The sequence below is a fragment of the Perognathus longimembris genome, chromosome 26, assembly GCF_023159225.1.
Source record: "Perognathus longimembris pacificus isolate PPM17 chromosome 26, ASM2315922v1, whole genome shotgun sequence".
NCBI classification, from domain to species: Eukaryota; Metazoa; Chordata; class Mammalia; order Rodentia; family Heteromyidae; genus Perognathus; species Perognathus longimembris.
The window spans coordinates 8,951,925-8,973,763 of NC_063186.1; the positions used below are offsets into that span (position 1 = coordinate 8,951,925).

The 21,839-nt window shown below is 47.6% G+C and overlaps 1 protein-coding gene across 1 annotated transcript in view; it reads right to left on the reverse strand.

Moving 5' to 3' along the window:
• The window catches only part of Bsn (bassoon presynaptic cytomatrix protein), a 64,601-nt gene extending 52,451 nt beyond the window's left edge, over positions 1-12,150 (reverse strand). The window contains exon 1 of the mRNA XM_048334477.1: positions 11,736-12,150. Coding sequence (XP_048190434.1) covers positions 11,736-12,150 — 415 coding nt within the window. The remainder of the gene's footprint in view (positions 1-11,735) is intronic.
• Between the last annotated feature and the right edge of the window lie 9,689 nt (positions 12,151-21,839).

A 21,839-nucleotide genomic window follows, 5' to 3' on the forward strand; every position in this document is an offset into this window, starting at 1 on the left:
TTCTCTGGCTTTTTGGTGGTTAAATGGAGATAAGAATCTCATGGATTTTCCTGCCTATGGACTTACCTGCTGGTTTCAAATTGCAATCCTCAGATCTCAGCCTCCTGAGTAGCTAGCATGACAGGCATGAGCCACTGGCACATAGCTCAACTACCCTTTGATTAACATCTTTTATGGAGATTCCTTATGCTATCTTCATAGATAGGTTACACTGCATTTTAAAATTATTCACCCTCTATCATTCTTTTTCTGTGTGTGCTTGACATTTTCATCCATACAGTACCTGATGCTTCTGGGGACATCTATCGAAATGCTAGGGCGCCCTTAAGAAAGACCAAGGTGAAAAGGACAGGATCACATAGGGACCCTGCCTGTCTGCAGCGCACAGGGGCTGCCCTGGCCAGGGTGGAAGGGGCAGTTGCCTCTCCAATGCATCCTGGCTCTCCCCTCTTCTCACCCACCACAGGGCTAGTGAGGCCTTGGCTTTGAGATTCTAACGCTGGCCACTGACAGATTTTTAGGAGTTGGAAAAGTGGGCTCATAAGGATATAGAAAGGGGAGAAGTGCTCATGGTATTCTTCCTAAAACAAGTACCTTGGCTCAGTTATAATTGCCTCACCACCACCACGCCAGTTGATGAAAGAATCAAGATCTAAAGACTCGCACAAGGTTAGAAAGAATCTCCAAGTATATCCAGAGAAAATGGGACAAGAATCCATGCAGAACCCCCACAGATTCATGCTTGGGCTATTCCAAAATGGAAAGTTCCAGGATGGAATTTTCACCCTTCATGCCAAGATGCCCAGCATGAGGCTCTCTGAGTATGGGCGTAGCTACCAGAGAGTTCTCAAAAAGGTCTAGGAAGAAGTTCTCCTGAGGCCTCTCATCCCACAGACCATGTCACCAATAGTCCATGGGACATGCTGAATGCCAGCCCCTATTCTCTGAGTCTTTCAGGGACTGACAGCCTTGGGCAGGGCAGTAGAGGTGGGAAGGGGTCCCAGAGTCCCATCACAGCCAATGGAATTGGAGATGTCAAGTGTAGAGAAGAAGACTGGGGTTAGGGAAGTGAGAGCACAAGGACCCTCAGACCCAGCACATGAGAAACATTATAAGCACCTTTAAAACTGATGAGCAGGAGCTGAGAATATGGCTTAGTGGTAGAGTGCTTGCCTAGCATGCTTGAAGCCCTGGGTTCTATTCCTTAGTACCACATAAACAGAAGAAAAAAAAAAGCGGAAGTGGTGCCTTGGCTCAAGTGGTAGAGTGCTAGCCTTGAGCAAAAGAAGCTCAGGGACAGTGCCCAGGCCCTGAGTTCAAGCCCCAAGACTGGCAAAAAAAATCTATAAGCAAATAACACAGTGTTGCCAGAAGACAAAATCAGGTCAGGCACAAGTGGTAGAGTACTAGCTTTGAGCAGAAAAGCTCAGACACAGCATCCCAAGTTCAAGTGCCCAGGACTGGCATCAACAACAACAGCATTTCACACACATTATCTGCCAAATCCAAACAATGCTCTGGAAGGAAGCAATCTCACACACCTTGACATTTGAGGAGACCTGGCTGGAACCCACAGAACCCTCAGAGCAGAAGACGCTGCAAAGAGCAGCACAGCCAGTCTCTTTTCTCTACAAATAAAGGAATCAGCCAGCTTCCTGACTAGAAGGGACAGAACTAGGTCTCCTTTAGGTTAACCCTTTCATGTCCCTACCCTCCCTCCATCACAAAGCTTTAGGCAATTCCAATGCCCCTAGAAGTCAAAGGCATACTGCTGCAGCCAAAACATCTGCAGGATGTAGCTAGAACAACATTCGATATGGATAACCATCTCAAGAATGGGAAGGTTGCATCAGGCTCTGCAGACCAAAGGCTCTTTCAAGAACTCTGGTCTAGGGCTGGGGATATGGCCTAGTAGCAAGAGTGCTTGCCTCTAATACATGAAGCCCTGGGTTCGATTCCCCAGCACCACATATACAGGAAACTGCCAGAGGTGGCGCTGTGGCTCAAGTGGCAGAGTGCTAGCCTTGAGCAAAAAGAAGACAGGGACAGTGCTCAGGCCCTGAGTCCAAGGCCCAGGACTGGCAAAAAAAAAAAAGAAAAAGAAAAGAAAGAAAGAAAGAAAAGAAAAGAACTCTGGTCTAGGGCTGGGAATGTGGCTTAGTGGTAGAATGCTTGCCTAGCATGCATGAAGTCCTGGGTTCGATTCCACAGTACCGCATAAACAGAAAAGCCAGAAGTAGAGCTGTGGCTCAAGTGGTAGAGCGCTAGCCTTGAGCAAAAGAAGCTCAGGGACAGTGCCTAGGCCCTGAGTTCAAGCCCCAGGACTGGATGAAAAAAAAGGAAGAAAAGAACCCTGGTCTACCAGAGGCAACCCTTAGGCAGGATGCAGATATGCAGATAACTCCTCTCCGTGCTCCAAGTTTGACTCTGTGGCCGTCCCTTCTGAGAAATCTCTGGAGCACAATAAAGCATCCTCTTCATTTAAAGCTGCTTCTAACACCCTTAAAGGGTGTGTGATGTTGAACTTTTGATTTATAAACTTGCTTTCTAGCCTCAGTGGGGCTGAAGAACAGTGGGAAGGAGCACTCTTCCTTTTTACTCATCTCACTGAAATCAGATACGAAAGGCGGAAGAGAGTTTGGAGATCATATTTACTGTGCAGGTCCTGGGGCTTGAACTCAGGGTCTGAGTGCTCTACCACTTCAGCCACAGCCCTACTTCTGGCTTTTTGGTAGTTAACTGGAGATAAGGGACTCACAAACTTTCCTGCCTGGGCTCGCTTTCAACTGTGAACCTCATATCTCTGCTTCCCGAGTTGCTAGGATTATAGGCATGAGACACCAGCACCTAGCTATATTTCTCATTTTAGAGATAAAGTAACTGGAAATGTGTGGTTCCATAATATAGCATTAACCTATCAGGAACAATGTCCTGGGTTTGATCTCCAAGACCTCAAAAACAAAATAAATCAAGAAACGAAAAATGGCTGAAGACGTATCCAACACTGTAGTCATTTTGGGACATGATTAAAACCTAAATTGTTTTTAATCCTCATTCAGGATGCTTCTGTTATTCCTTATCCTACACTATCCTTTATCCAAATGTCCTACTTCCTGATCCTTTTCTCCTCCTCAGACCCCTCCCCCCCCCCCATGATCTTGCTCCATTTTCCTTCTTGAAGCAGGAGGCAGGAAAGTAGTGACAGGGCTCTCCAGCTGTGCTCCGTGTATGGCATTTCAGTTTGCTCAAGTCTGCTAGCTGGCTGTTCCTTTAAATTGCTCATCTTAGGCCTCTGCAGCTCCCAACAGAATAAGCTAATGTTGTGAATGTGTTTGGTAAGCTGTAAAATGCTACACAAATATATGTTCTCCTATTTTAGGGTATGGAATAATACAACCCCTGTAAATCATGCTCTCATTTATCTTACCTCTGTGAGACAAAGATAAGACAGAAGCAAATTTTAATTGAAGGAAGAGAAGGTGGAGAGTAGAGATCTGGATAATTTCTTCTTTATCTCCCCCTGGACCATAAACCTCCTGAGGACTAAGCCCACTTTGTATTCTTTCCTTTGTTCTTTGCATGCCATCCAGGGACAGAGTCAATAAAAGGTTGTCTGAACACACAGATACATTTTTACTTTAAAAACCTTGTATGCTAGGCGAGGTAGCATGTCCCTATAATTCTAACCCTTAGAGGGCTGGAGCTGCAGAACTACTGGTTTAAGCTAGCTGGGGGTTACACAGTGAGACCCTGACTCATAAAACAGAACACGAACTAGAGGTATGGCTCAAGTGATAGAAAAGTAAGGAAAAGTAATAATAAGACTCTAAAAGATAATGGAGGTTTGGGATTTGGCTCAGTGGAAGAGCACTTGCCTGGCAAATGTCAGGCCCTGAGTTCAATCCTCAGCTCTGCAAATAATAATAATTAACAATAATAAATAAATAAAATATTAATCTGGGCATCACTGGTTCATCCTTATAATCCTAGCTATTCCGGAGGCTAATATCTGAGGACTGAGGTTCAAAGCCAACCCAGGCAGAAAAATTCCCCAGACATTTATCTCTAATTAACCAACAAGAAAAGGCCAGAAGTGGGGAAATGACTCAAATGGTGCAGCATCAGGCTTGAGTGAAAAAGCCACACGAGAAAAAGAAGACCTGAGTTCAAACCTCAGTACCAGCACAAAAACAAAAGCACAAACACCCAGAAAACTGACCTACGACATTGTTCTTTGGCAGCTAAATTAGTCCAAATCCTTTTAGGGATTTCCTGATCTCTCCTTCTCTGAATCCATCAACAAACCTCTTCTTAGACAGGTAGAATTTCAAGTATAGTGGTATACTCCCGGAATACCAGCTACAGTTTGAGGCTGTCCCTACATACACATGTAATACCTTATTCAAAAAATAACTAAAGAGAAAAAGAACAGGGTGCCAGTGACTCACGCCTATAATCCTAGCTACTCAGGAGGCTGAGACCTGAGGACCTCTGTTTAAAGTCAGCCCCGGCAAGGAAGTCTGTGACACTCTTATGTCCATTTAGCCACCAGAAAAACTGGAAGTTGTGCTGGCGTCAAAGTGGGAGAGTGTTAGCTTTGAGGGGAAAAGCTCTGGGACAGAGTTTGGGCCCTGAGGTCAAATCCCACAAGTAACAACAACAACAACAAAAAAAGAAATATTGAAAGAAAACAGAGATAGGAATGTAGATCAAGTAGTAGAGCACCTGCCTAGCAAGCACAAGACCCCAGAGTTCAAATCCCAGTACCACAAAAAAAAAAAAGAAAGAAAGATAGGAAGGAAAGAAGGAGAAAAGAGGTAAATTTTAGCTTGACATAGAAGCATAACCGGATGACAAGTTGATTGCCAACCTGGTCTATAGTAAACTCTGTCTCAAAAAGCGGAATTCTGAGCTGTGCATAAGTGTGTATGCCTATAATCTCGACATTTATGAGGTTGAGGGAGAGGATCTCAAGTTTGAGGCCAGCTTGGGCCACATAGCAAATTTTAGGCCAGCCAGGACTATGTAAGAAAGACCCTGTTTCAAACACACTCACACTCACACACACACACACACACACACACACACACACACACAGAGAGAGAGAGAGAGAGAGAGAGAGAGAAAACCAAACAAAAGATACACTACAGAGATATAATCAGCAAAGTCTACAATATGGGAAACCATAGAACAGTTCTCTAATACGTAAATCATCAGAGAAATAATAGGAGGTAATTTATCAATGTAAAGAAACTGAGTCAGGCTGAGACATACATGAAGCCCTGGGTTCAATTCCTCAGCACCACATATATAGAAAAAGCCAGAGGTGGCGCTGTGGCTCAAGTGGTAGAGTGCCAGCTTGAGAATAAAAGAAGCCAGGGACAGTGTTCAGGCCCTGAGTCCAAGCCCCAGAACTGAAAGAAGGAAGGAAAGAAGGAAAGAAAAGAAACCAAAAATATTTTTTTTAATCAACAGCATCTTACTACTCCTTCTAATGTGAAAAATGGTGATATCAAAGCTATCCTTTCTTTTCCTCTGAAAATAAATGCAAAACTGGCCACCCCCTTCTTGGAATGAAATTTTTTTTTTCTGAGTCAGTTGTGGGGCTTGAACTCAGGACCTGGATGCTGTCCCTGGGCTCTTCAGCTCAAGGCTAGTGCTCTACCACTTTGAGAAACAGCACCACTTTTCACTTTCTGGTGGTTAATTAGAGATAACAAACTTTCCCTGGCTGGCTTTGAGCTGCAATCCTCAGATCTCAGCCTCCTAAGTAGCTAGGATTATGGGTATGAGCCACCAGTGCCTAGCTTGGTGTGAAATTGTAACATCATCACTATTCAGATATGAGGTCACTTTAGTAGACACTTCAAGATGTGCCCTCCCAGAAAATCTACTAGGGCCAAACAAGAGCTGAAAACGGTTTCTTTTCATTTTACTTCTACTACAAATTCATTCCAGATTTTTCTAGAGACCATTAGCTGATATAACAAGTCTGGCTAATCCTAGCCAAAAGACATTAGGCCTGACAAATCCCTTGGGAGAAGGAACACTGAGTGTGGTTCTCAGAGAAGCCTTGCCCATCCTCTAGCAAATGACCAGGTTGTCTCTGCCCAGCTACCTTTGGCTCAAGGTATCTCTAGAGCATATGGGGTAGAAGTGAGTTGATCACAGATGGGGGGGGCAATGTGTGTGTGTAAGAGAAAGAGGGAGGGGGGGACTTAACCTGGCTTTGCCCTAGATCTCTTCTTTATCTGTTCGATTCCCTCCCAATGTAGACCAATACATTCCTCATGCAACTTCTTTCTCTCCACTTTTCAAAATCCCCACCATAGCTGGGCACCAGTGGCTCACATCTGTAATTCTAGCTACTCAGGAAGCTGAGAGCTGAGGATTGTGGTAGGAAGCCAGCCAGGGCAGGAAATTCCGTGGGACTCTCATCTCCACTAAACTACAAATAAAGCCAGAAATGGAGCTGTGGCTCAAGTGATAGAGCACTAGCCTTGAGCAAAAGAAGCTCAAGGACAGTGTCCAGGCCCTGAGTTCAAGCCCCAGGACCAGTAATAGTAATAATAGTAATAATAATAATAATAATAATAAATAAAATAAAATAGTAATAATAATAATAATCATCTCCAACATTTTTTCAGATCACCTTGGGTCTCTTCCTCATCTAAAACCTAGCCATGCCTCTCCACTCTTCCCATTGGCCTAAGGTTCTGTAAGTACTGTCTATTTGACATTTCTCAGACATTGAGATAACACAGTGTCCCTCCTAGGGATCTTCCATACCTTGGCAACGCAGGAAGTATCTGACTAGCAGGGCTATATAATCTCAGCACTTAAGATGCTGAGGCAGGAGAATTTTTGTTTGTTTTGTTGTGGGGCTTGAATTCAGGGCCTAGGTGCCGTCCCTGAGCTCTTTTGCTTAAGTCTAGTGCTCTACCACTTTGAGCTACAGTGCCACTTTTGGCTTTCTGATGCTTCATTGGAGATAGGAGTTTTATGGACTTTCCTCTCTTGGCTGGCTTTACACTGCAATCCTCTGATTTCAGCCTCCTGAGTAACTAGGATTATAGGCTTGATCCACCAGCACCCTGGTGAGAATTTTTAATTCAAGGCCAGCCTGGGCTGCACAGGGAGACCAAGAAATAGATTAAATTAGATAGATAGATAGATGATAGAATTATCTAACCAACCAGACTGAATACTGAAGGATTAGGCAGTACTGCATACCCTGGCTCACCCTCCATGAAGCCAAACCCAGCGCTGCTCTTGACAGCTAGTAACCACATTTTAGGTAATTGAGTAAATACTAATTTGCATATGACAAAACATATGCTGCCAGCCCACGGGGCGGGTATAAACCAGATCTGCTTCTGGCCCAGGTAGCTGTTTTGAGCAATGGGGGGAGGGAGGGCAGAACTGGGGCTTGAACTCAGTGCCTCACTCAGCCATACTCCCCGCTTTTTGCTTTAGGGGCAGCTTCAGACCACAGCCCTCCTACCTATACCTCTCACTATTTAGGATCAGAGGCACATACCACCACACTTGGCTTCATTGGTGAGATGAGGTCTCATCAATTTTTGCAGAGGCCTCAAACTATGACTCTTCCAATCTTTGCCTTTCCAACAGGTAGAATTACAGGAGTAAGCCACCACACCCAGCTAATGGGCAATTTTTTTCATTACTAGGATTTGAACTCAGGGCCTTGCATTTGCCATCTAGACACTCTACCACTTTTAGTTAGGGCCTGGCCAATGAACAATTTTTGAAAAAAGTATTTTCTGGGCTCGGAATATGGCCTAGTGGCAAGTGTGCTTGCCTCGTATACATGAAGCCCTAGGTTCGATTCCTCAGCACTACATATATTGAAAAGGCCAGAAGTGGCGCTGTGACTCAAGTTGGCAGAGTGCTAGCCTCGAGCAAAAAGAAGCCAGGGACAGTGCTCAGGCCCTGAGTTCAAGCCCCAAGACTGGCAAAAAAGAAAAAAAGGAAGAAAGAAGAAAAAAAGTACTTTCTGCAGTACTGGTAAGGGTCTATCTTGATCTGGTAGTGTGTCATGTCATAAGTGAGTATATACATAAAATACCATCAACTTGTGTACGCTACTGTACATTAGGCACGTCTAAATAGATAAATTAAAGCCCCTTCCTTTTGAAGGATGCAGCCCATACCAGGGCACAGAGCTGGGAGAATGACATCTGAGACAAAATTCAGGTATATCCAATCTGATACTCCTTGTGGAAGGTAAAGCCCATATAACTATGTAGCAACCCAGAGCTGAGAAACAGGAAGTGTTTCCTTGAGGGACTCTGAGGCCCAAAGCTCCCCATTATCCCAACAGGCTAAGAGACAACCTTATAGATGTGTCAGGCCGCTACTTATGAGATTCAAGTCAGGATCTCATCTCCAGCCAGGAATGTTGGAGCTGCCCCCACACAGAGCTCAAATCAGCTGAGGATGAGGATGAAAGGATTGATTCAGCTTGGGGTGGCAAGAGGTAATAGGGCCATAGGAATAATGATTCAGTTCCTGCAGAACCTCAGTGTTGTTTCCTTCTAGGGTTAGAAAAAAAATCATCCCTTCTCTTAACCCTCTACCCACCTCTATGAGGTTTCTTAGTGCTACAAAATTCAAAATCTCTTTTTTTTTTTGCTTTTTATGCCAGTACTGCGGCTTGAACTCATGGCCTTGGCTCTTGTTTGGCTTTTTCCACTCATAGTTGGCACTTTTATGCCTCCAGTTGCATCTTTTTGCAGGTTAATTGGAGATAAGAGGTCCCCAGCTGGTCTCATACTTGGATCCTCAGATCTCAGCCTCCTGAGTAGGTCGCATTATAGGCATGGGCCACCCAGTGCCCAGCAAAATTCACAATCTTGCTGTCAAAAAATACATCCCTAGCTGGGCACCAGTAGTTTATGCCTGTCATCCTAGCTACTCAGGAGGCTGAGATCTGAGGGTGGCATTCAAAGCCAGCCTAGGCAGGAAAGTCCGGGAGACTCTTATCTCTAATAAACTACTCAGAAAAAAACAAAAGTGGTGTTGTGGCTCAAGTGGTAGAGCACTAGCCTTGAGCACTAAGAGGCTCAGGGGCAGCACCCAGGCCCTCAGTTCAAGCCCCAGGACTGGCAAGTAATAATAATAATAATAAATCTTTGTGCAGTGCTTTTTGCTGAATGCCCAGAGGCACATGCCAGAGGGTTCCCCCCCCCCTCCATCAATGGGCCCAATCAGTTCAGCAGCATCTTAGAACAGAACAAGCTAAATTTGGCATCAGGTACCTGAGATGCACTGGTGAGAGGAAGAAGCCATTCCAATGCTGAAGGAGAGACAGACCATGTTTCTGTCTTCCTATGCAGCTGTCTGCCCATGCAGACAGTATTAGGATAAGCCAAATATAGGCTGGAAGAGTAAATTCCACCTCTGAAGCGTCCCCAGGCCTGAGCTTTGGTAACAAAGAGCCAGCTCACCTCCTGAGCCTGACAGCGTCTTGCCCATAGCTAGGAAAGAGATTTGGTGTCTGCTAAATCAAACAAGAACCCATGATTCCCCTCACTCATAGCAGCTCGTGGATCTGCCCTGCAGTAGGATACATATATGGAAGAGAAATGAAACACTGAAAAGGAAGATGAGCAATACATACCAGCCTCCTTCCTATCTTTCTCAGCTGTCCAAATCTTTACAAAATGCTACCTGCTTGTTGGCTCTGTAACCTCTGATACACTACTAGCAGAGCAGCCTGTCTGATTAACCAGAAGAGAAAGGGCTCATTGTCCATGTAGAGAGCACCTAATAACAAGGTGTTTTTCCATTCGACTATAGAAGCTTTTCCGTGGAGGTGGAGTACTTAAGGCTGGGTACGCCTCTTTCAAGCTAAAATCCAAACAGCAACTCAGCACGCAGCAAGATAGTCAGTGTTTGCAATGCTAAGAGCTGTACTATCCAACTGCATCACTGTTAATAGATGACATAAAATGGACAGACTCTACCTCTAAAAAGGGATGCTCACAGGCTAGCGAGTTTGCGACAGGTTTCAGGCTGCTAATAGCCCTTCATCACTGTTAGTTGTCTCAGAAATGACTTTTTGCCAGGTGCTGATGGCGTATGCCTATAATCCTAGCTTCGCAGGACACTAAGATCTGAGGATCACAGTTCGAAGCCAACCCTGGCAAAAAAAAAAAAAGCCTATGAGACTCTTAGCTTCAATTAATCACACACACACACACACACACACACACACACACACTGGAAGTGGAGTTGTGGCTCTAGTGGCAGAGTACTAGCCTTGATTTTTTTTTTTAAAGGTGCTCAGGGACAGTACCCAGGCCCTGAGTTCAAGCCCGAGGACTGGTGAAGAAGAAGAAGAAGAAGAAGAAGAAGAAGAAGAAGAAGAAGAAGAAGAAGAAGAAGAAGAAGAAGAAGAAGAAGAAGAAGAAAAGGAGGAGGAGGAGGAAGAAGAGGGAGGAGGAGGAGGAAAAAAAGACTTCTGGGGAAATAAATACGAGAGACGCAGTTAGGCAGCTGAAAAGAGATGGACAGCAGACAGACCGACAGATGATAGATAGATGGATGTAGACATAGATACAGATACTTTTTCCTCACAGAGACTATTAGCCTTTTCCTCAGATGGAGCCAGAAGCACACACCCCCTGGGGGCAGGCTACTCCCCAGGCTTAGATGGTGTAAAAATAATACCTTCCATTTTATCTTGTCATCTCTTGGTAGTTTTCCTGAGTTTTCCATCTATTGACTTATATGTTGGCATTCCTCTCTCCACATTCACTGCCATTTGATTTATTTTATTTTATGTTTCTGTGTTTTGTTTTGTTTTTTACAGAATCTCGGTTGGCTAATGTTTAAAACAAGCTGACATCACAGTGTTTGGTCAGCTTCAAGCATTCTACATGTGTTTCAGCTTTTCCGCTGGTGTGATTGGGGTAGTGTTCTTAATCACTGGGTAATGAGACCCTTATCTGGTGCTAGATAATTCAGGAGCTTCTTTCTTTCTCTTTTTTCTTCCCCTGAATGTGTAGTCCTTAAATCTTGGTGATAGCTCATGACTCTGTGAGTATTGCTGGGCCTACTGTGCTATCCAGCGGGCCCATGGTTCCTTGCCCCCAAAGATGGTGAACAGCCCACTAAATGCCTGAGGAACGCGGAAGACCCAGTTCCATGGTTCGACTATGTCCACATGTCTCTCGGCTCCTCACGGTGACACTCATCTCTCCTGACAGCCATTGTGTTCTTTCCTTGGCCCAACACAATGGACACATGCAGACACCGGCAGACAAGGGAGGACGTTTTCCATCCCACCGCCCCCCACCCCCACCCCCGGTGTGCGGAGGGACCAAGCTCAGGTTACATAAGCCCCTCCTGAGTGGTTGAGCCCCAGGGTTGGAGGAGAAGCAGCATTTGGGGGTTCGTGATGGAGTCACGCTCCACGGGGCCTTGAACTGACTCTGGGTTTGCCATCCTGCCTTGGGGGTGGGGGTGAGGGGGTGGACGGTGGAAGGGGCAGAGGGGCTGGCACCCAGGAGATGGTTTGTTGGGGTTGTTTTGTGTTTTCTTTTCTTCTTTTTCCCACGACCACCTGACTCACGCCCCTCTGGCAGAGCGCAGGGTGCACCCCCAAGACGTCGAACCCCGACGTCCGTCGTGAGATGGCGCGGTCCCTCAGACGGCAGCTCCCTGGCTCTTCCTACCCCCCTCCCTGGGTATCCAGACACGGAGCTTACCTGCCGGGGCCTGCGCCGGGACCGGGGCCGGGACCGGGGCCGGGGCCGGGGCCGGGGCCGGGGCCCGGGGGCGCCGGTCCCGCTGGGCCCCGCGCTGCGCCCGCCGCGGGGAGCTGTCCGCCGCCGGCCAGTGCTGAAGGAGGCTTCCCCGGGCCGGGGCCGGGGCCGGGGCCAGGGCCCGGACCCAGGCCGGAGCCTCCGGGCGGCAGGGGCCCGTCACCAGCGCCACCCTCCAGGCTGGCCTCGTTGCCCATGGTGGCAAGGTGGACGGGCGGGAACCGAGGTCGCCCTGTGGCCCGGAGGCCGGCGGCTCCCGGGGGTGATGCTCACACGCTCGGCGCCGCCGCCGCCGCCGCCGCCGCCGCCGCCATCTCCCAAGCTGGGGCTCGCGCCGCCGGCTGCTGCTGCTGCGCATGCGCGTCACATCCCTGCACACGCCTCCCTCCCTCTCTCCGGCCCCCTCCCCTCGGCTCTCCACCACACGCTCGCCCGTGGGCGCGCGTGCGCGCGCGCGCTCCCCGCCAACCTGGGGAACATTCGTGAGCCACGCCGCCGAGAAAGCCCGCGCGCATGCGCCCTGCGGGGGTCGACGCGGCGCTAGTGGGGCGTAGCACGCTTGTCCGCTGCTGCATGGATACTTGAAGGAAAAAAAAAAAAAAAAAGTCCACGGGACCCGGGTGGCGAGGACTCTGGTTGCGGTCATCTGAGAGAGCAGGCGTCGTGGTGATGACAGGCCTCAGACCGGGGGTTGGGGGGAGGCCCCCCCAAGTGGGGCCCGCAGAGGACGTATGGGAATTGGTGGCAGGGCAAATGGATGAGGGGGTTCAGAGGTACAAACGCCATAGGATGGAGAGAGAGAGGATGCTGGGTAGTGGACCAAGGGGAATTCCCCACTCCCTGCAGGTGCCACAGAATTGGGGGTGGTGGGGTGGGGGTGTCTTAGGAAGTCCCATAGGGAATGGTGGAGGGTTGTGTCATGGATTGCTTCAACTCCAGCAGGCCCTGTGACCTTGAAGATTGGCGGGGGGGGGGGGAGTTGATTTGGGGGTGGGAGTGGGAAGTCTGTTTGGGGGTTTGAACTCAGGGCCTGGGGTGCTGTCTCCCTGCCTGAGCTCTTTTTGCTCAAGGCTAGCACTCTAACTACCTCTTTGAGCCACGGCCATCACTTCTGGTTTCCTGGTGGTTCATTGGAGATAAGAGTCTCATGGTCTTTCCTGTCTGGACTGGCTTTGAACCACGCTTCTTCGACCTCAGCCTCCTGAGTAGCTAGGATGACAGGCGGGGGCCACCAGCACCTGTCAGATTGTAAAGGTCCCGAGCTAGAGGTCTGGGGACGGTTTAGAGGAAGGGCTACAGGTTTTCTCTGTACTAAGGTAAGAGCTCACTCAATTATTTGTCGACCTCTCACATTTCTAGATCAATGGTTTTATACTATTCAGGATCATTTGTCTGATGGTTTTCTTAACACGCTTCAGGAATACTTTCCTGAAGGGAAATATTTCCTAGAAGATCCAGGGTGTATTTCCAAACAATAGATGCCTTTATAGATCCTGGCTGTATAGAAAGGCTTAAGTAACATGAACTCATTTTATAGTTCCTTATAATGAGGAAATTATCACATGTGATGTTAGCAGTTCTAATCTGATCTGGAGTGATCTAGAACTCTCCATGAGGGCTGATGGACAGACCAGTGCTGTTAGATCTAAGGAAGAGAGACCCTGAGTATTTTTATAAACTCTAAGATGGAGCATATAAGAAGTGAGGGAATGCACACACACACACACACACACACACACACACACACTTCCTGGTGTTTTCTCCTCACCTTATGCCTGCTGCCCTTTATGCTAACATGGGACTGCTGAGATTCTGATAACCCTTGCTATGTTTCCTCTGTACTAAAAGATACTTGTTTTGCTTTGTGTCTGGTGACTATATGTGAACATTTAGGCTCCATGATGGCCCACATTTCAGCCTTGACGCTCCCCAAATGAGACCTTAGCATCACGAAGTCCTCTATTTCCTAGTGTGCCAAGTTAGGATTTTAACAGCTCCACTTAGAAAGAGAGATTGTAACGGTAGAGTAGCAGGTATAGGGAAAACACAAGCCTAGTGCATACCTAACAACTCTACTATTATTTGTCTCTCTAGTGGTATTTGGGGTTTGAAGGCTTTGTGCCATTATCTTTCCTCTTGGTGAAGAACATACACAAGCACTATAGACAGGCCAGTAGCTTGACTGTGTTCCAAACCAAGCTGTTCTTGCTTCACAACCACATGTCAGTGTGAGCCGGGCTTCTTGGAAAAGAGAAAGGATGTTTATTTATTTGTTTGTTTTGATTGGTGGTGTGGCTTGAACTCAGGGTCTGGGTGCTGTCCCTGAACCACTTTGTCCTCAAGGCTAGCATTCTACTACATGAGCCACACCTCCACTTCTGGTTTTTTCCTAGTTCGTTGGGAGATGAGTCTCACAGACTTTTCTACCTGGGCTGGTTTTGAACCACAATCCTCAGATCTCAACCCCCTGAGTAGCTGGGATGACAGGCATGAGCCACTAGCACCCCACCAGGATGTTTACATACTGCTTTTGTAGAAGTTAGAGGAGTTGTGGCTTTTCACAGATTCAAATCAACATTCCAGTGGTTCCTGTGGGGGTAATTAAAGTCTTTGTTTCCTTGGTGACAAAGGCACAGTGCAGTAGACCCAGGAGAACCTGGGAGTGTAGGGTTGTGGTGCCCGTTCTGTCTTAGACTCACACAGTTCCGTTTCCTCTAAGGACCACCATCACGGGCATGTCAGCCCAAGGACTTCTGCTGACCACAGGATAGTGACCGCTCTGATTATCCAAGGCTGTGATTCATTCTTCCATATTTGTGTGGTTGGCTATTTGTTTTCTTGTTGTTTTGTGATGGTATAGGGGACTTGAACTCAAAGCCTTGTGCTCTCAGCTTTTGTTTGCTCACAGCTGGTGCTGTACTCCTTGAGCCATGCCTCCAGTCCTGGTTCACTGGTTGTTGTTGTTTTTGCCAGTCCTGGGGCTTGAACTCAGGGCCTAGGCACTGTCCCTGATCTTCTTTTGCTCAAGGCTACCACTCAACCACTTGAGCCACAGCCCCACTTCTGGCTTTTTCTGTATATGTGGTACTGAGGAATGGAACCCAGGGCTTCATGCATGCCAGGCAAGCATTCTACCACGAAGCCACATTCCCAGCCCTTGGCTGTTTTCTTTTTTAAGACAAGATCTCATTTTGTAGCACAAGCTGGCCACAAACTCTGGATCCTTCTACAGAAGCTTCCTGATTGCTGGAATTGCATGCACGCATCGTACAGTCTGTCGTTTTTATGCTCTGCCCCATGGCTCATTTCTTCCGCTTGACGGACAATAGATTCCTCAGTAGAATTGAGGAATCCCACATGGGCTGGCCTTCAGCAAGCTGAGAGATGGGTGTGACTCTCTGTGTACCTCTGAGCATTTCCTTCACTTGTACTTCCTAAGCGGTCCACCAATCACCAGGCTTAAAAGCACTTCAGAAAGCCCTTTAGCTATATTATCATTGAATGTTGACCTAATAAGAAACAGGAAGCCTGCTGAGGTAGCTTGCCTCTTCTCTTCCTGGAAGACTTGAGCTCTCGTCACTCAGGAGAATTAACTGTATTTTATGACAGCAAATACACACATTTCTCAATTTGTGATAAAAAAAAAAATAGGTGGTGTGCCTGGTGCCTCTTTCTCCTGGGTCCAGCTACTGTCCCCTCCCACCAGGGACAAAATTGATTTGGAGACCCTACAAGAGTTTTCCCAGACCTCTAAACTTCACCCTCTGAAGGTGTCCATCTTTAGCATGACAGGCGATAAAACATGTGGCAGCCATTTTGAAGAAGGAATGGATGGGAGAAGAATCTATCCATACATCAAAATGGAATTGATGGATGGACATGTGTCTACTTGTTTTTCCAGTCTGTGCTAGTAGCCACTCACAATAATAGATGAGAACACAGGCATCTATTACAGCATAGTGGTATATACCTATAATTTCAGCATTTGGGAGACTGAGGCAGGAAGATGGCAAGTTTGAGGGCATCCTGGGATACTGAGTGAGATCCTATCAGAAAGGGAAGGGATGGGATGGTAAGTCAAAGACCATCCAGAGAAGAAAAGGCCTGATAAGCTGGGCACAGGTGGCTCACACCTGCAGTCCTAACTATTCAGGAGACTGAGAGCTGAGGATCATGGTTCGAAGTCAGCCTGGACAGAAAATTCCATGGATATCTCCAATAAACTACTCAGAAAAAGCCAGACATGGCATTGTGGCTCAAGTGGTCGAGTGCTAGTCTTGAGCACAAAGAGGCTCAGGGACAGCACCCAGGCCCTGAGTTCAAGCCCCAGGACTGGCAAAGAACGAAAGAGGAAGGAAGGAAGGAAGGGAGGGAGGGAGGGAGGGAAGGAGAGAGGGAGGGAGGGAAGGAGAGAGGGAGGAAGGAAGGAAGGAAGGAAGGAAGGAAGGAAGGAAGGAAGGAAGGAAGGAAGGAAAGAAGGAAGGAAGGGAGGGAGGGAGGGCCTAGTTACTGGAAAGATGAGTCACTAGAAGGCAAATTTTGGGAGAATGAGGAGATGGCTGAACGCCAGGAACTATACTCTAAGGCCAGCTGGGCCAAAAGCAAAGTACTATTTGGAGAAAAGGATGGAGAGACAGAGCTCAGGCTCTGGGTTTTTCTTGCTTTCTCCCACAATGCAGTTCACCTTGGACTGATGTTATTTCATCATGGCAGCTGCCAGAGGGAGGCTCAGAATCCAAAGATATGTCCATGGAGGCAAAGAAGAAAGGCCAACTTTGTGGGCATAGGGAGAAGACAGCTCAGATGTGGATTAAAAGTAAGGAAGGATGACTGAAGAAGCCTTTGGCTTTGGAAAGGATGGAAACGCTGGCTCCTACCTTCAGGGTTCCTCTTTTTGCTGCCATTCTCCTAAGGCCTGTCTTACTTCCCAGTAAAAAGCAGCTCAAGAGAAACCAAAAAAGAAGAAAGGAAGCCTTCTCAAAGAAGCAGAAGCCTTTCCTCTCCTGGCTGAACATTTGTTAGTATCATCAATAGATGATAAGAATCGGTAGGGACTGGGAATTTGGCCTAGTGGCAAGAATGCTTGGCTCATATACAGAAAGCCCTGGGTTCGATTCCTCAGCACCACATATATAGAAAAGGCCAGAAGTGGCGCTGTAGCTCAAGTTGGCAGAGTGCTAGCCTTGAGCAAAAAGAAGCCAGACAGTGCTCAGGCCCTGAGTTCAAGCCCCAGGACCGGTAGCTAGGTGCTGGTGGCTCACACCTGTCATCCTAGCTATTCAGGAAGCTGAGATCTGAGGATCACAGTTTGAAGCCAGCCCAGGCAGGAAAGTACATAAGATTTTCTTTTTTTGGCAGTCTTTGGGCTTGAACTCAGGGCTTAAGCACTGTCCCTGAGCTCTTTTGCTCAAGGCTAGTGCTCTACCACTTTGAGCCACAGCACCACTTCCTATTTTCTGGTGGTTCATTGGAGATAAGAGCCTCACAAACTTTCCTGACCAGGCTGGTTTTAAACCATGATCCTCAGATCTCAGCCTCCTGAGTAGCTAGGATGATGGGCATGAACCACCAGCACCTAGCAAAAGTATAGAATTTTCTGATTCCTTCCTCCATCGCAGCATTTAAATCTTTTACTTTTGCAGTATGTGCAAAAGAGGCAGTAAAAACTGTTCAGAAATGTTTACCACCAGCCTAACCCACTGCAGTCAAAAAGGCTAATTAAGTCCCATTGCTATTAGAGAGTTATATACTTCCGAAGGCTTGTTATGACAAGGGGAAAAAAAATAATGAAGCCATGGTTTCTCCAAGTTGCAAACATTCATGTCAAAACAGGCTGAGTTCCTTGTTCCTCTGTACTTGCCTAGGCGGGCCTCTGAGCTGGCTCTGCCTATCTCCTTCATGGCCTATCTCCTTCATGAGTGCATGTATTCATTCTCCCTCAGCCAGTGGCTACCTTATTTCTACTCAATACTAGGTCCAGGGAAGAGTACGGTTATAGGAGAGCAAATCCTTACTAATAGACTACAGAAAATGCCACCTGTTGGGCTGAGAATGTGGCCTAGTGGTAGAGTGCTTGACTCACATAGATGAAGCCCTGGGTTCGATTCCTCAGCACCACATATATAGAAAACGGCCAGAAGTGGCACTGTGGCTCAAATGGTAAAGTGCTAGCCTTGAGCAAAAAGAAGCCAGGGACAGTGCTCAGGCCCTGAGTCCAAGGCCCAGGACTGGCAAAAAACAAAACAACAAGACAGTACTGAGAATCACCATTTACCACCAAGAATCTCAGCTCATGATCAGAGCAGATTATAGTAGGGTTTGTTTGCTCTATCACTCTTTCTTGAGTGCACAGGCAGCTCCTAGAGGCTCAGAAGAACTTCAGCCTGAATGGGAGATGGAGTGAATCCTTGATGATCACAAACCTTTGTGTCTAGGAGGAAAGTCAACCAGGCCTTTGGGGCAAATGATGGTTTAGATCTAATTAAATTTGGCTGATCTCTTTCTCTGGTGCCAGTACTGAAGCTTAAATTCGGGGCCTGTATACTGTCTCTGAGCTTTTCTGCTCAAAGTTAGCACTCTACCACTTGAGCCATAGCTCCATTTTCTGTGTGTGCATGTGCGTGCACGCGCATGCACACACATGTGCACATGCACACGCACATGCCTGCATTTAACTGGAGACAAGAGTCTCACAGACTTTCCTACCTGGGCTGGCTTGGCACCACAATCCTCAGATCTCAGCCTCCCGAGTAACTAGGATGACAGGTGTGAGCCATCAGTGCCTGGCTAATTCTTTTGAGTCCTAGGATAAAGCCAGTATTGTGCCAGATCTTAGAAACACAGCAGCAATTATGATTTGTGGAACCTCCTCTGTCTTTACTAAGCTTGTTTATTTTGCTTGCCCTGGGACTTGAACTCAGGGCCTGGGCACTGTCCCTGAGCTTTTTGCTCAGGCTAGCACTCTACCACTTGAGCCACAGCACCACTTCTGGCTTTTTCTGTTGATGTGGTGCCGAGGAATGGAACTCAGGGCCTCATGCATGCTAGGCAAGCACTCTACCACTAAGCCACCTTCCCAGCCCTGTCTTTACGAAGTTTGTGATCTCCAAGTCTAGCCTTGGCCCGACTGCTGCTCAAACCAGGCCCTGGGAACCAAAAGGACTTTACTCCTCCTCTTTCTCAGGGCCAGAGCCCTGTCCTGCTCTGGGAGGACGTGTGGCCAGAACATCAGCAAGCTAGGCTGTTAGGAAAGCTGCCAGAGTTGTTTGAGGAGAAACCTCCTTGGCTCCCCAAGGCTCTAAGCTGGGTAAGAGCAGGTATCCATTGGACAGTAACATTCAGGTTACCACTGCTATTTATGTATTAATAACCCCTCCAGCTGGGAGGCCTGGAGTGGGCATCAGCTTTCCCGGAAGGCAGTCTTTCGGACAAAGAGCTGACAGTGCAGACTGAGAATTCCTAGTAAGGCTGGGCAAAGACATATTCCATCTGCTACAGGACAGCACAAAGGCCAAGTGTTCCGCTGAGCTGCCTCCCATCCCCCACCCCATCTTTACTAATGCTAACTCCAACCAAGGCTCATCTCTTCTACTTTGGTTGGTTGGGGCTTGGACTCAGGGCCTAGGCGCTGTCCCTGAGCAATTTTTTTTCCTCAAGGCTAAGTGCTCTACTACTCTGAACCACAGTTCCACTTCCAGTTTTCTGGTGGTTCGTTGGAAATAAGTTGAGACTTTCTTACCTGGGCTGGCTTCGAACCTGGATCCTCAGATCTCAGCCTCCTGAGTAGCTAGGATGGCAGACGTGAGCTACTAGCACCCAGCTGACCCTTTTTTCTTAATTCTGCTCCAAGGATCTTGGGTTCACTGAGTAGGTACATCCCTCTCCTAGACCTGCCTGTGCCTCTCTAAGGAGACGAACGTTCCAGGAATTAGCTGATGTACTGCCTAGGACCCAAGAAAGCAAAATTAGAGGGGTGTTGTGTTGCTGAGTGGGTCACCGGGGGGGGGGGTTGGGGAGGGCACAAGATACCTTTCAGCCTCTCATTCTCACTCTAATCACTACACTAGACACAAGGAGGCAGAGAGAGCAGGACTCCAGTGGCTCACACCTGTAATGCTAGCTACTCAGGAGCCTGAGAGCTGAGAATTGTGGTTCAAAGCCAGCCCAGGCAGAAAAAAAGATCATGAGTCTATGTGCAATGAACCACCAGAAAACCAGAAGTGGAGCTGTGGTTCAAAGTGGTAGAATGCTAGCCTTGAGTGGAAGAGCTCAGGGACAGTGCCCAGGCCCTGAGTTCAAGCCCCAGGACAAGCATACACACACACACACACACACACACACACACACACACACAGAGGCAGAAAGGTTCCCCCCCCCAATATACACAGACACCCTAAGATGCTCCTCAAATAAACAGAAGACTAGGGCTGAGAATGTGGCTCAGTGGTAGAGGGTTTGCCTAGCATGCATGAAGCCCTGGGTTCGATTCCTCAGTACCACATACACAGAAAAAGCCAGAAGTGGTGCTGTGGCTCAAGTGGTAGAGTGCTAGCCTTAAGCACAGAGAGGCTCAGGGACAGAGCCCAGGCTCTGAGTTCAAGCCTAGGGCCAGAAAAACAAAACAAAAAAACAAAGAGAGGATTATATCCCACTAAGTCCAAACAAATCCTTCATTCTTCTGAAGGTGAGTTCATCTCCTCCTCTAGGCACACCCAAATATAAACTATTTTTCACTTCTTAGAGGTCTTTCCACCAGATTCCCCACCTCCAATCTCCCAAGATTTTTTTTTTTAATTTTTAATTTTACAATAGAGACACTAAGCAAAGTAGGATGGGATCCTGGACTACTGAGATCCCAGCAAAGAGGATTGACATGGCCTGAGCTCTTGACCATTCCAACAGGCTCCAAACCTGGGCTTTGCCCTCCACTTAGCCTAAGAATGAGCTACCTTAAAAACAGAAGACAATGACACTGGGCTTAGAAGCCCTTGCCAACTAAATGGATGGATGGATGGATGGACAGATAGACGGACGTTTCGTGCTGTCCCAAGGCTCTGAGGACAGCTTAACTTAGAATCCAACAAGCCCAAGTCCCAAGCTGATAGTGGCATCTTCAGCTTGGGGCACAGGGCACAAAGCCTACTGGCAAGCAAAAGCTAAGAGGAAGGAGTGTACAAAAGGACAAGTTCTTTATTGGTTCCCCATTTTCAGAAGCCTAAACTTACCCTATTTCCCCCCAATAAACACATAATGCATTTCCTCTCCCTGCTGGCTTGGCTTTCCTTTCCAAAGACACGGTGAAAGAGAAAGAAGTGTCTCAGGTCTGGTGTCCTCGCTTCCTGCCAGCCATCCCAGCCAAGGCCTTGGGCCAGCTCATTTGAGCCCCGCCCACTGCTAATCGTTTAGTCCTCTGGCGCCACCTCCTGGAAGCCTGCGGGTACAGTACTGTTCTTGGGCCCAGCCAGATCTGATCACAGCAAGCCACCAGTCTGCAGGGCTGAGTTGCCAAGGCCCAAAGCTGCCCCCATGCCCACCCGAGCCTGTCTACGGAGACACGGACAGACTAACTGGCTCCATCTCAGCTGAGACTCCAAGGTCATGTTCACTAAAATGAGTGGCAGTGGGACTAGGGAGTCTCCCCTTTCTCCTCCTCTGTATCTTCCATGAGGAAACGTTACCCAGCATCCCTCAGTAAGAACTCCATATAATTCCTTGCTGTTCTATAGTACAAACAATATTTTTTGGGGGGTTGGGGGGAAGTCCTGGGGCTTGAACTCAGGGCCTGGGCACTGTCCCTGAGCTTCTTTTGCTCAAGGCTAGCACTCTACCACTTGAGCCCCAACACCACTTCTGGCTTTTTCTGTGTATGTGGTGCTGAGGAATCCAACCCAGGGCTTCATGCATGCATGACCTAAACAAGATTTTATAATCAGAAGGGGGAAAAAAAAAATCAACGAAGTCGGGCACCAGTGGCTCACACCTGTAATCCTAGCTTCTCAGGAGGCTGAGATCTGAGGATTGGGGTTCAAAGCCAGCCCAGGCAGGAAA